We start from the raw sequence: 14,844 nt of genomic DNA, 5'->3' as shown, positions 1-14,844 counted from the left end.
ACAAATAATTTATTTTTAGCGCTACCTCCAGTTGTATTTTTAGCTCAGTGGCAACCTTTTTAGCTTTTAGAAAATAATTTTAAAAACACAGACTTTAAATATATCGCTTCTTCTTTGGCATGCTACAAATCCTCAATAAAGGTCTATTGGGTGTTCAATATGCTACGCTTTTGTGATAAAAATAGTATAAACCCGCTTTGAAAATAATTTGAACCAAACATAAACTTGAATATGTCGCTACTTTGACGTGCTACAGATCCACAATAAAAGATCGTTTAGTTACTCAATGCATTGAAAGCCACACTCCGTAACAAATCATGTTATAAACCTGCAGTAGCTTAAGATAACATGTTTAGACATCTCATCTATTTAAACCAGCCGAAGCCGAATGTTAATTCAAATTGAAGATAGTTTATTGAGCAATTCTGTTTTCTCCCTTAATTTTTATTCCTGCGTTGGTTTGTGTGACAAAATAGATGCAATGGTTTACAAATTTCAGTTTGTCTGAAAAAAAAATTTAAAATTTTGGGTATTACAAAGAAAAAAGTTATAGAGCTCACTACTGTCAGTTGGTCAATTCTACTTTAATTTTTACTTGGGACAGTTCCAGCATGCTAAAGAAGTGTCTGCCTCAGTCAATGCCCAAAGTTTTACCTTACTCCGTGCATAGAAACACTACTTTTGCGCTCAATTGCAGTCACTACATCAATGGTTGTGGTAAAGTAAAATTTGTTCAAATTGCAAACAGGCTTAACAAGTTAACATTTCGCAACGTACTCACATCGGAATGCCAACAAAAACAAACACACCCGACAAAGTTGGCAGCGTTCTGATAGGAGAGTTGGATCCCAGCCAACCAACAACTGTATGCAGGCGCGCCCAACTAACTGCTGTAAATGCGAAAACTCGTCTCAGCAGTTCTTCAGTAATGTAGAAGTAGAGTACTCCCCGTTGCAGCAAACCTGCAGACTAACCAAATTTAAATTTGATTTGATTTTGACTAAAATATTTCCATATACAAGACATATTTATTCCCCATTTAAAGAACATTAGTTTTAACGAGTTATTTCAATATACAACATTATTTGTTTCTAGCTCTACACGATGGTTGTAATTTGGCACTTCCATGTTTAAAGGGTGAATACTTGAAAAAATACATTTTTTTATAAAATTTAAACCTCCCATGACCCAATCTTGCCGATTGACGAACCTCTCAAAACATCAAAATTAAAAAGTAAATCGGTCCCGGGTCAATTACCGTGCCAATTACGGCAATAGCTACTTCTCTATAGGGAAATATCTAAAAGGGCTTAAAATTTACAATATATTAAGTGTATTTTGCAATAACCAAAGTCAATTGCATTTTCGTAACGACAATAATTTAGATAATTGCATTAATAATTTGTAGGCTGTCGAGTATCTATCGAGAACATATGGTTCATTATGGTGTGGTACGCTTACGGTTGTAATTTAACACTACTGCAAGTTTGGTGGAATAATCCAGAAACAAATTACACTACATTTTACATAACTACCGAATTGATCTGCTCGATTTCTAATATATTTACTTTAAAGGCTTCATACCAGAGTTGTTTACGATAATGTTTAATTTCACAATAAAATCTAATTTCTACCATGATTATGTAAATGTTTTCTGAGCCACTATTTTTTAAAGGAACTCAAAGAACCCCTGTCTCTCTTCGGTTCTGAAGTAATTCATTTTATGTAGGTATTCGTTCAAACACGTGCACATGTCGTTGATTTTCTAACAACAATCGATAACAACCAGTTAAACTCCAATAGTTATTTTCACGAATGACTACTATAATTTTCAAGAAACCATATACAGTACCCCCAAAACGTTATTAACATACAGTGTCTCCTGAAAATTATGTTATTTTAAGACAACGAAGAGGTCTTCCTTATGTATTTTCATTGCAAGTTTCGCCAAATTCGTCCCAATCAATTGATTAAAACTAGCAGAAATTTGCTATCTGAATCGTCACATATGAAAATCTTCGCGAATCCTGTCATGCACAATAGTTTCTCAATACAATGACCGGCAACTTGCCGCCCCTGACACTACACACATATGGTTGTTTATGTAGGCAAACATTGACTGTAAACACACCCACTGCTGTGACCACTTAGCATAACCACTTAGCGCCGCCTAGAGCCGTCCCCCGCACTTAGTGAGTTTACATTCGTTTTGATCTGCATTGTCATTATCATTGCTTTCGGAGACAGCAACGCCACCTAACTAAGTTTTGCTGAACATATGAGATGGGAGTTGAATGGAGTGAGAAGGTGTAGCTTCGTTACTTACTGATCAGCTGTTTCTTTAGATTCACACAATTAGTCTAAACATTCAATTATAAGGACAGCGGGTGTAGTGTCGAATGATGAAAATCCTATTGGCTTTACTCAAAATCGAGCCGGTCCGTTGAAACTCCTTCACCATGGCACATTATTGAAGAGATTAAATATATATTTGATACATAAGAGATAATTTCGATCAATTGTACATCAATCGACAATCGATATTGTGTAGTCAATGGCTTGGGTACACTTCCGTATCTGTTGTCAAAAACAACCGAATGAAAAATTATTCGATTCATCTATTATTTCATTCGATGTATCGTTTGGTTAGTTATGTACCTAACTAAACAAACGATATATCGAATTAAAAAAACGATATATTGAATAATTTTTCTTTCGGTTGTTTTTGACAACAGATACGGAAATAGTTCGGTTGTATGCGATTCACAATCTTTGGACAGTAGTCGATTTTATTTTCAGTGTCTAGTCAGTGTTTGATACACTGGAATCACTAAATTTGTCTAGGAACATTAACAGAACACCGGGTATTGATTGAAAATCAACATCTATAGGACCAAAACTAATTATTAATTAAGCTACCTGCTTACAAATAGGAAAATTGGGTTGTTCAATTGTTGAACGATGGCCAATACTTGAAGTACAGTAGGCGTACAAATCTTTCGCATAGCTATTGAGTTCACAAGGTTAAAATACAAGGGAATCTTTATGAAAACTCCACGTCTTCAACTGGCCTTTGGCAATGTACACGCTTGGCCAATAATCGATTAGGTGTATTGTTGAACGCCAGCCAACTTTTGATGAACAGTAGACACTAAACATCGCCATAACGGGAATGTTGACAGTTAGTGCATCAGCATCGTTGCTGCAGCCTCGTCTACCCTCTCTCTCGCCAAGCCAAGGATGTCCGATAGAGTGTCGTGGTGTGTGATGTTGCCATCTTCTCAGTTGGCGCTGGGATCGTGTTGAAAAACACTAGAGGTGGTCACTGGTCAACCTTTTCGTAGACGATATGGTGACGCTGTATGTAGTGACAAAACTTGAAAATCGGCCTACATTTTTAAGTGGTTGGTGCGACTGTTTTATTAATTAGTGGTTAATTAATAACACAGAGATTAAATTTCATAGGGTTGCGACGTAACTTAGCGTAAAGAATTCGTAGTCCCACTGAATTGACGTTTAAAAGGGAGTCTTATTGTGTTTTCCCATATCCGTTTAGTTTACTTTTAGTTTTACAGATTCTAAATTAAGCTCTCCGGCTTTTCGTAATTTACGGGAGAGTTTACACTTTTTACATTCCTTATTTCTGCCGACAAGAAACTGAAAACAGACTAGAATTTGTATTGAGAATCCCCCAATATGTTATTTACAATACATATATATCTTTTGCTACAGTTACCTGACAAAGCAGGCTTCCTTGCACTGATTGTAGCACGCAAAGTAGCTAATTGCTCATTTACCTACTTTTTCCGCACTCATTTTACTTTGCCGCACTCCAGTATTCCAACGAAACAACACAAACCAGTGTGCTTTTACAAACACGTAATACGTATTCGCTTGAAATGAAAATAAGTTGGCAACATTTAAAGATACTGACCTCGTCACCTGGTGCACAGCCTTTTGGTGCTACGACTTAACCTGTTGTTTTATGTTTGTGTGCAACTAATGTATGCAACGCAAAAACTATGATGAGTTAATTCCGTTTGGGTTTAACATGGCTTGAGTTGTTTAGGTTAAGGATAGCTGGATCTTAAAATTGAATTGTTAAAACTAAACTTACTCACGGTAGTATTGGTATTTTTCCATGACTGAGGCCTACGGGTGAATCATAGAGTAAGAACAGCTATCAGATTGTCGTGATACACTTTGCTTGCTCTGTGTATGACGTAGACAACAATGATAACATTTGCAGCATAGCATCACAATTGCGTAGAATTAGTTACCAGGAAACTTCCGTGCAGAGCAGTTGTATTATATTGTGTTGAACGGGTTGTCAAAATGGTCAAAGTAAGTGATTTTGATATTTGTATCTATTTTATTAATCATGTTCAATGTTAGTGCTGTTGCTGGCTTGTTTACATTATGTCGTGAAGAGTGTTTGAAATGCGTGAACTTTCTAGTTCACTTCACTTTCCATTTCACTTTGACCTAAATATAAATCTAGCCTATTGCTACTTTCGTTGGCGAAAATATAAACAATGGTCTTTTAGTTGTTTAGATTATTCTAAATGCTTCCAAATTAGTACATTACAATCAGATATTATTTTGCTTTTTTATGTCGATTCTACTATTATGAGGTACTCGTGTCTCAGCACTAAAATTAAACTGAATTATATTTTGTTCTAAAACATGTTCCAATTTAAAATGATAATTAAGTGATAAAAACCTACTCATTGTGTTGATAATAAATATTAAACTTCGTTTTTACAACTCCCAAAAGCAATAGGGGTGTTTTTCCAAGTCGCATTTAAAATTTAATTCTAAACTTATTCCTTCAATTGACTTTATCAAAATTATTTATCTCTAAAAACGCTGCAAGGGGTAAATCCCCCCATCGCAAAATTTATTCAGACACACAATCTCTATGTTTCTTCAAATTAACATAATCTTAGGTTTCTTCAGACAATTAAAACAAATGAGCTTCCTAAATGTATTATTACTTGAATCGCCCTTCACGTCTAAACTATTTACGCCAGAATCCTTGGCTGGAAGGAAGAAGATCGTCCTCACGAACACGTGCGTCCGTTGAACATCGCGTTGTTCAACCAAGTTATTGTTAATTGCCGGGCGGGAAGACACGAAGGTTGCAAAATGTATATTGTTGAAAATACGCCATCACCTTGCTAAGGCCTTGGTCTGCAGGACCATGTCTGGACGAAAGAGGTTGGTTTTGCAAAGTAATGTCAGAAGTTCAGGAGCTTTCTCGTCTGGAATGTGCTTATGCTGATGTAATTTGAGGGATTATTTCGGGAATTCGCCATCACCATTTGTAAAACCTAAGTTTTCACGTTTTGGGATGTGGAATCTGATCACGTCCTCGAGAGAGAATCTAAATAAGCAATATAAAGTGAATCTGAGTTCATTATACAAATTCAAATACTGTATATTGAACGAATACACAGCTGTCGTTTTAGTTCTCTTGCTGTTGGGAAACCTTAGTCAAAACTCAAAACGTTTACCCGGAAACATTTGACAGTTAACACTTAAGTTGCGTCAAACTCGTCCTTCCTGACAGATGTTTGAGGTGCAAAATTTCCAATTTGTACCTACATCCTAACTAGACACACACAGACACACACAGAACCTCGGATACTCTTCGCTGTGATAAAATGTATGAAAAGTGTTGGTTTTTTTACTGCAGTGACTATCATTGTATTCGATTGTCAAATTTTTACCGTACCGGTAATTAATTTCACTATAGAAAATTGTATTGAGAACACTGTATTGTTCACAGTTTGAATATTCCGGATACAGGAGATGAATGTAAACAGAGCGTGATTTGTATTGGAGTCCACCATTTGTTTCCAACTAGCCGAACTGAATAATTAAACCCAAGTAATTGACGAGGAATAAATTAAGCTCACGTTTACACTTTGTTCTCGCCAGGTGCTTTTATTATTACTTCAAAGCAGGCTTAAAAGTTTCTGCTGAAAACCTACCTACAGAAGGAGCATTATTTTTGGAACGTATTTCCAATCGCTGTGGCCGTTCCAGCTATCCATAAACATTAGTTGCCAATTTCGTAATGGTGTTGTTATAATCTCAACTCTTAGAGTCTCACGAACAAATTAGGCACCGATAAACTGGGTATAAAACATCCATACGAAATGATCAATCATATTAGTCTTTTTCCATACAATAATTATCAAATTTGTCAAAACCGGGATTTTGGCTCTTAATTTTAGTTGACACTTTTCGTATGTGCGTTTTCTTAATAATTCGTGCTCAAATAAAGTGTGAATGTTACAATATTGTCCTTCCAAATAGATAACCGTGTTAAAAGTCTATAATTCAATTCGTCTCCCCAAAACAAATCCTAACCTTTCTTCCGGAAAAACTAAAAATGGCTGCAACATCTCGCACCTCCTGTGATATCCACCTGGGAACCTCCTGATCTTATCAAGGTCGTCCAACAGGTGCTGTAGCTGTTCCTGCCTCCGCTTTCCCGTTCCTCTTCTCCTCAGACGCACGGGTGGAAAGTTCCGGGCGGGAGTCGCGGCTGTGTGAAAGTGGCTTGGAGCGGCGGACAGAAATAGCTCTGGGTTCGCTGACCTCGTTGCTCAGTCACCTGGTCTTGTCTGTCTACAGACATCTCTCTCTGTTGTCCTCGTGACAGTATTGTCGCCGAGGGTTCATCGACAGTCAAGTTCGCATAGGTTAACCATTGGTTGTCCCGAGAACCGTTCATCACAGCTGGTAGTCTCGGGTTCAAGCTGGCTTTTGTCTGATGAACTGCGGCTGTGGGGTTTGATTTGATGATTGCGATGGAAATCAGTGTTGTTGATTATTCCATGGCCATGAAGGTCACTTTAAATGCACAATTTGTGTTTTAACCGTTGGTAATCAAAAAATATGTACAGAAGCTGTCTCCCTAGAAGAGATCAATAGCTTGTTTGCATTCATCTGGTGAAATTTAATATAGTCAAATTAGTATAAATTTATCTTCGTATATAAAATTATTTTATTATAATTTCTTTGACATAGCCTCAACGACTTCTTTGGGAATTTTAAAGGAGGGTTATTTCTTGAATAACTCCTCAGTATAGTGATTTTAAAGAAATTTGCCGCTTTCGATTTGCCCATTGGATTCGGGACTTGGAACGTAAAGTAAAGCAAAGAGTGAGCGGAATCCGTAAAATAATTGACTGTCATGTTATATTTCTCTTTTCCTTTCCTTCTTTATGAAACTCAGCTACACGTCTTGGAGACATATGTACCAAGGTATGAAAATTAATATGCTGATTGCGAAACATCACGTTTGCCTCAGTGCAGACCGCAGACTGTACCAACCGGTTTCAAATGAGTATTGCGTTGTATTGCAACTGTCCAAGATTTCTTTTGCCTATGCAGCTTAGCCGGATCCAGTTTTTGCTCCCGGTTCCTGTCTGGACCACACGTTGATCGCCTGACTAGTCATGAAAGTATCGGGATAAAGGATCAGGCCTTGGGAATACAGCCAGTTGCTGATGCTAATTGTATGCGATTATTCCATGCAAGCGGCAACCATAGTCATGCAGTCGGTGCCTGTCGGTCTCGGAGCGCGCACCGTGTACCATGAGGGCTACGTTTCTAACGGTAAGGTGGAAATGTATTTACTTTTTGGATGGAAATGCTTGAGATTTAGGTGTCTTTTCAAAAAGAGGGTCGCCACTGTCGGAATGTGCTCTATGCAAATGAAGGTGATGTAAACAAACCTGACCTGACCTAACCTAACCTGACCTGACCTGACCTCTTGTATTGGGCAAAATTTAACAGAGACGACCCTCTTCTTGAAAAGACTCAAATGTAATGTATTTCATGGATGATTTGGTGGTTTGAGAGTGTTTACGTAGTATTGAACTATCTCCAGTAAAATTTACGGGATATTTTTCTTGCCGTAAAGTATCATAAACGTTCTGTTGAGTTGGTGGTCATGAGTTTCTCTTTTCCAATTTTCTCGGGATTATGAGTTTTCTCGTGTTGCAGCCATTTGACTTATTGACTTTGATATCGACATTATGAAAAGTCGTTTCTTCGAGAGTAATAAAGATCATAATAGAGATATTGAACTCGGTTTCAATTTTACCCCAAAAACATTTCCTTCTACTAAAACTTCTTGTACAACCTATTTACAAACATTTAACATTTCTGATTTTCATCAACATTGCTTAAATTTTCCTATGCGATTTCTTCTCCTTCAACTAGCTAGACGAATTAAAAACTGTTTTTGAAGATCGCCTCTTGAGAACTGTCAGAAAATCCGCGAAAGTGACAAAACCGAAAGTAACAGACTGTGAAAGCGACGTTGTGACATTCCTGGTCGTATTGGGCAGCATGTCTCTGTTGTTTCACTCAGTCTGATCCGAATTCAGAGAGTGGATTGAGAATCGTGATCCCCGTTTACGGTCGTTTCAACCATTCATCAACTCCTCACGTCCCTCATTGGCTGCCATTGTTGGTCACGTGACGTTTGGAGTGAAAATGGAAATTTGGTTATGAAAGTGATTGTTTTAACACGGCGAAATCGCATCTTGCATGCATATTGTTTGTAGTACTTAACGAAATATTTCGTGTGTGCTGGACACAGTTGTATGTTTAAAGTACTACTCGGTATATCACATGACCACGTGACAAAAAAGTTCGAGTATGATAAATTTGCTGATTTCTGGGTACTTTTATTATTTGTATATGGTAATTTGGCTTTGAATGAATACATTTTGGGATTAAGATTTAGAAGTACCTAGTATTAGTCCATATTTTTGAAAGTTTTGAAAAAATATATTGTTGGTGTATCGTTTCTGAAATAAGAAATCATCTTACGTCTCAGACACTTTAGGTACAATATAGGTGTTTACTTTCGCTTATTCAGCAATCTAATCTGATTTTCTCATATTGAAACGTTTTATTTCACCATCGCCACAACTTCCCACGGTCATGCAGATTTACCTTATCACATTGCAAACTAGTTTGCTCAACTGAATCATATCTACAGTGAATCACAGGTGGGAAACAATCCAAAAATAACAGTTTGTTTAGCCTACAGCCACAAAGCACACATTATCTGTTGTATCTTGCAGCTCTGCTGTGTGACTATGTTCTTCGTCCTGTCACAATCGCACACCGGAACGATCAGTTTGTCAAGATTGAACGATAGCATCTTGTGTGTCCGTCGGTTGCGATAAGCTATTTTTCCTGTTACGAAAAAATCGCTGTGAAATCTGAACTGAACGATTTAGTTCCGCCAGTGTTGTGTTGCTATTGGTCCATTCAGTCTGTGTTGTGCGTCTATTGGTCGCCATGCCGAAACCGAAAACACCCGGACAGGCCATCATGAAACTGGCGAAATATCTGAAGATGAAGACTAAGGTATGTTTTTTGTATTGGAAATGGGATATCGATATTTATTTTATATGATTTTATTGTATTTTGTGATCTGTGCGATTTTCCTTAAGACCAAATAGGAAGTGTGTGTAATGTGTCCAACATTCATGGGTACAGTTTACTCATTCAGTAAATTAAAAGTTATCATACAGTTTTTCGTGCATTATTTGTCAATCATTAAACAAATTAGTTACAACATTTTTGGTTTTTTTGTCTTCAAATTAACTAACTTGCGATTTAATTATTTTATGATTAAGTGGATGATACGACATTTTAGGTTGGTAACTGAATGTATTTTTTATGTTTTCACAATATGTATTATTTGTTCAATTACCGGTCTTTAATTATTTATATTAAACACCTAGTTAAATTTTTAAAATTCTAACAACATTATTTAAAGACTTCGCAACACAATTTACCATTCAGTAGAACTTATAGTGTAACTACTTTTCTATCCTGGATTAATGAATGGTCATCTGTTTTATCTACATCACCAAAAGAGTTGTTAAACACTTAGATTTCTCTCCAAATACGCACCCATTTGTTTGAGGGTTTAGCCACAGCCTTGGAGTTAAAAGCCAATACATGTTTGCATAATGTTCCGGACGTTAGTCCCTTTATTCCGTAAACATCTTTGTTTCCTTTAATTAGTTTGCGTACCAAATTCGGCCGAATATTCTGTGTCCTTAGACATAATTGTGTAATTGTTTTCCTTCTAAAAGCAAAAAAATCTTGGAAGTTTTTACAGCCAGTTTTGTATGTACTTTTTTAATTTATCATCAAAGCAATTAGTTTAGTGCAATTAACTGATGTTTAAACAATATTTTTAAGTAACCCCAAGATTATTATATTGGCACGTGATAATGTTTAAGCATTTTATTGTATTCTTTGATCAAAAATCGAGATGGCATGGAATAAATAGCAACAATATTCATGGAAATTGATCAAATCTGTTTCCATCTGATCGTAGATGTTAAAGTCACGGTCATAGTTTTCAAAACCAGTTTCTACATTTCCTGTGATGTTTGATGCTGCATGTCACATTTTTAAATACTCTGCAAATTGCTTCAACTGGCTGGCTGCCAGTATAATTTTATCAAAGCAGAGGAAAATGTATTGAAGAGTTGTCATGATTACTTTTCCGACTAGTAATGTTGATATTATTCGATAAACTCTATAGTTTATCAGGATGTTTTTCATTAAGTGTTCTCAGGGTTCTGCAAAGGGTTTGAATGGATAGTGAAAATTCAGAATTCCAGAGTTTTCAAGACGATTCTTTCCCACGTGTCTCAGCTTGTAACTCTTTATCCGATTTTAATTCCGAAATCGTACTTCGAAAGACTCTCATTCAAATTATTCCACCTTTGCCATTTCAGGAATCCTCTTCCTTGTTTTCTTCATCAAGGCGTAATCCTTATTCCTTTTATCCAAAGAAAAGACAATGCATCGATTATTCATCCTGTTCGCTGTCGACTTATCAGTGGGTGGGTGAGTGACCTCCGGCTATCAATGATGTCACTGTTGAAGGTCAAGGTCATTTCTTGTAAACATCTCTCAGCTGGACTGAGACTCGTTCTCTCACGCTTGTTTGGTCTTCTCATGACCTTTCCCAACTTGACCAGGAATCTTTACGAGTTGCCGAAGTTTCTTCAGGATTATTTATCTTTGTTCTCCATTTTCGGTTGGAATTTGTGGAAAACTCTTCTTTTGGATGGATGTACCGCGCTTTGGTTGTAAATTGAGTCGCATTTGTAGCAACGCAAAAACTTGACAGATACAGCCAAATGCTGCAAACCCTGTACTGATAGAGGTTTTCTGTGAGACAAGACTAAATTTCCTAAGAATGCACGATTCATTATAATTTGATGTAGAATTACGGTCAAATGATATTTGAAATGGGAATTCACATGTATTAATACACTGGCTGGGTAGCTGAGTGGTTAAAGTGCTCGCATAACAATCAAAAGGTTGCCGCTTCAATCCTGAGAAAAGTCATTAGCTTTTTGATTAAACTGGACTCAGCTGGTCAATGGGCTTGAAATAAATAATCCTGACTGAGTGATGAACCAGCGTATCGGGTTTTAATACGCACCTAGATGGCGTACCCATTACCCATATCAAATAATTGATTGATTGAATTATCCGCACAAGCACTTATCGATCTCCACTTTTACAATGTTTCAATTTGATCGTTCCAATGCTTCATTTTTAAAAGATCAACTTTTTACAGTCATTGAAGTTCGTAAGTAGAATTCCTTCGGCTGTTCACGTTTATAATTTTTTTAGTATCAACCCTCTGCAATTCAAATTGCTAGAAAACTACACTCACTTATTCATCTGCTACATTCACAGTTTTTCAATTATATCGTTTAAAGCGAGGATTTCAAAATATAAAACTTTTATTCTTCAGGTAGAATTCTACGGCGGAATCACGTTCACAGAATCGTTTTATAACGGGTGCCTGAAATTCAAATTGCTACAAAACCACATTCACCACAGTCGTGTTGGAGCCGTTTCTCCGTGATTCCCCAAGCTTTTTCCACGTGACCACGTAGATCCCACGGATGCTGTGTGTTGTCTGTTTCTGTTTACCTCTTCATCTCGTTTCAAGGATACCACATTAGGGTTTCCCGCCTTCCACTGTTGCCGGATCTGAGGCTATTATTGGAGCGGAGATCGTACACAGTTATTCTTGGCGATTTTCCGTAGTTATTAGCTAATTCACGGCTCTTCGATAATTAACTGCTTGGACAATAACAATTAACGCGTGCCTTCCACAATATTTCGCTTGGATTGTTCAGGTCAGTTTACAATGTCAAGGTCGATGCCGTAGCGGGTCTGAAATGACGATTTTATGTTTAATATGTTTTTTTGGTGCTTTGGTACTATACTGACCACATCTAAATTGGGTTAGGTTAGGTTAGGTTGGGATAAGATAACCACAAGATAACCTAACCTAACCTAACTTAACTGTAACCAATTTAGGTGTGATCGGTATAATACCATAGTACATGTTTTCGAGGGTTCATCCTCAATGTGTAAATTTGTTGCATGAAAGATTAAAGTAGCTCTAGACAAAAACCCCCACTTGTGTGTCCTGATCCAACTTGGTGTTTGCTTTTGTTTCAAGTTTTAGAAGACACTGTTCAACAACAGTCACATATACTACAATCACGCCTCATACTACCGCTTTTATGATGGCCATCAGCAAGGAGGCTGAAATAGCTCAAGTTATCTTTAATGCTTTAATATGACACCAAAGCACTGCGGTAGTAAAATGTTTGACCTAATGCAGTACCTATGTTTCAATGAGAGTCTGAAACTAAGAACCTTGATAGGACCTTGATTTTATATTGGTTTCTGGATCATTTGAATTCTCGTTCCGAACGACGCGCTTGTTCAAACATTCACGTGTGTTTTGAATAAATTTTGTTTCGTTTTGCTGTTGTATATTTTGTATATTCGATTGACATTCCAACCGCGGTTTCATTGTATTCAAACCCTAAACGAGAATCGGCTTGGAGGTCATGGTTTGCTGGTTTCCTCAATCAGTCCCGATTTACACACAGTCGATCCATAGAAATGCAAATTCCAATATGTTAACTGGCCAAAATATAACCTTGTCCCATATACGAAGTTTGGACATGGCAGAGAATCTGTTTGGATATAGCAATTTAGGTTAGACATTGTTCAAAATTAATACCATGGAGTTTTCATGACATGCGTTTTATATCTAGATAGATGAAAAACGGTACAGTATAAAATATTTTAGTAATGTTGCTGTACTTCATATCTATAGCGAAAGCTCATATTGTTGGCTGTCACAAGCCCGACACGGTGGTATGAACTAAACAACACCCTAAGGTCAACAAATTACCAACTAATTCTCGAGCACATACTTAAACAATTTGTTTAGATAAAGATTGGGTATAAATGAAAACCTCGGTTGGTCAGGAGTTCATAACTTAACATAATGCAAGGTTACTTACTAAAATGTTAAAAGTGGGCGGGCATTAATTGCGCCAACTGACCTGAATCAGGTAGTCGGGTATTCCTGGATTGCGCCAAGTACTACAGGGAACCCTATACGTTCATTAACTACGCCCCTCTTTGACTGTATAATCGAGTAGGTTAAGTTAGGTTAGGTTCGGTTTGGTTAGGTTAGGTTAGGTTATGTTAGGATAACACTAAAACAAGGACATTACTTCCTTCTGCCGGCAACTCGCCCCTATTTTTTGGGACCCTATGAGGGTCCTTTTGAGGGGCCTTTGAGGTCGTATATCCGTCTTCTGCATGCTGATATCTTTTAATCTGCTTGGAAATGATATATTAAGTTCCAGTCTTGAGGATTGGCGAGAGTTAAGCTAATGTAAATTCATGCACATCGACGTTTTCGTCCCAAATCAGCAGTTGGAGCTACTCCGGCTACTGTACCTTTCTACAATACAGGAAGGACACGTAAAGAGGGCAAGGACGAAACATTTCGACAACTTTGCCCTGTCGCCACCGTCTCTTGCAGGCTGGCCACGTATATGTTGCAACAGTTCACTGAATACAAACATCTACTGACAGATGTTTGTTGTTTACAGCTGTATCTTCGTTAGCGAGATCCTATGTCCACTTCTCTGTCGGTTTCACTGCAGGAATGCGGGGGTGAAGAAAGGATACGTTACATAAAACCTATCATTCAAGGCTTGAAGTTTTGCTAGTAAAGAAATTCGCTCACTTTTCAAACTACTTAGCTTTGGAAAAAAATAATTTTAGGATGTTAGTTTACACACTGAAAGGAATTTTTCCTATGTTGAATTACCGAATGTGTGTTTCGTAGACTCGTTGCAGAATTGAGCGAAGTTAGCTGTGAGAGTTTGTTATAAAATTAATCGATATTCTCATTAATCGGATTTACGTGAGAAAGTTAGGTATTATTTTTTTGATAAAGGCTTTGCACCTAAACTCAGTGAATATCTGTGATTTTGCAATGTCTAGTTCATCATGGTTACCCTCAAAGGAACACAAAAATTCTGAACTCCCAGGTCGTAGCAAATTTTTAGAATTTCTGTTATGAAATGTCGGTACCGGCGTCCGATATTTCATACTTGGTGCTCAAAAGGTTCGACGTGTTTCGTTAAATGCTGCGAAGAATTCAGAATTCCATGTCACCAGAGAGTATTTAGACCAAACTACGTTGCCTAATGGGTTGCGGGACATTCCATTCCATAAATCAGCACTTGCAGACCAAACTGGGCTTATCTGGTGCTTAACACGCTAAACCAGTTTGTACTTTGGAGCAGAGCCAGATTGGTAGTTGGAAGGTTCGTGACTATCGTGGCTGCGACAGTGTCTGGGAATCTCAACCGAGTTTCTGCAATATTCATGCAGGGATTCTGCATAATTTCGGGGACCTTTATGCCATGATGGCCTTTGTAG

At 37.4% G+C, this 14,844-nt stretch overlaps 1 protein-coding gene across 13 annotated transcripts in view; it reads left to right on the top strand.

The window, feature by feature from the left end:
- LOC128992329 (TLD domain-containing protein 2-like) overlaps positions 1-14,844 on the top strand; it is a 419,200-nt gene that overhangs the window by 382,532 nt on the left and 21,824 nt on the right. The window contains exon 2 of one of the 13 annotated variants that reach the window (XM_054415857.1): positions 9,114-9,402. The exons of 11 other annotated variants lie outside the window; for them this stretch is intronic. In XM_054415857.1, coding sequence (XP_054271832.1) covers positions 9,334-9,402 — 69 coding nt within the window. In that variant the 5' untranslated portion in view covers positions 9,114-9,333. Of the gene's footprint in view, positions 1-7,549; positions 7,633-9,113; positions 9,403-14,844 lie in introns of those variants that run through there. One more of the 13 variants, XM_054415859.1, reaches the window with a different exon arrangement.

The sequence above is a fragment of the Macrosteles quadrilineatus genome, unplaced genomic scaffold (genome assembly GCF_028750875.1).
Source record: "Macrosteles quadrilineatus isolate MER2022 unplaced genomic scaffold, UCM_ALF_1.0 Scaffold_4__1_contigs__length_99947679, whole genome shotgun sequence".
NCBI lineage: Eukaryota > Metazoa > Arthropoda > Insecta > Hemiptera > Cicadellidae > Macrosteles > Macrosteles quadrilineatus.
The sequence above is the reverse complement of the archived record's forward strand: the minus strand, read 5'-3'. Positions and strand labels throughout refer to the sequence as shown.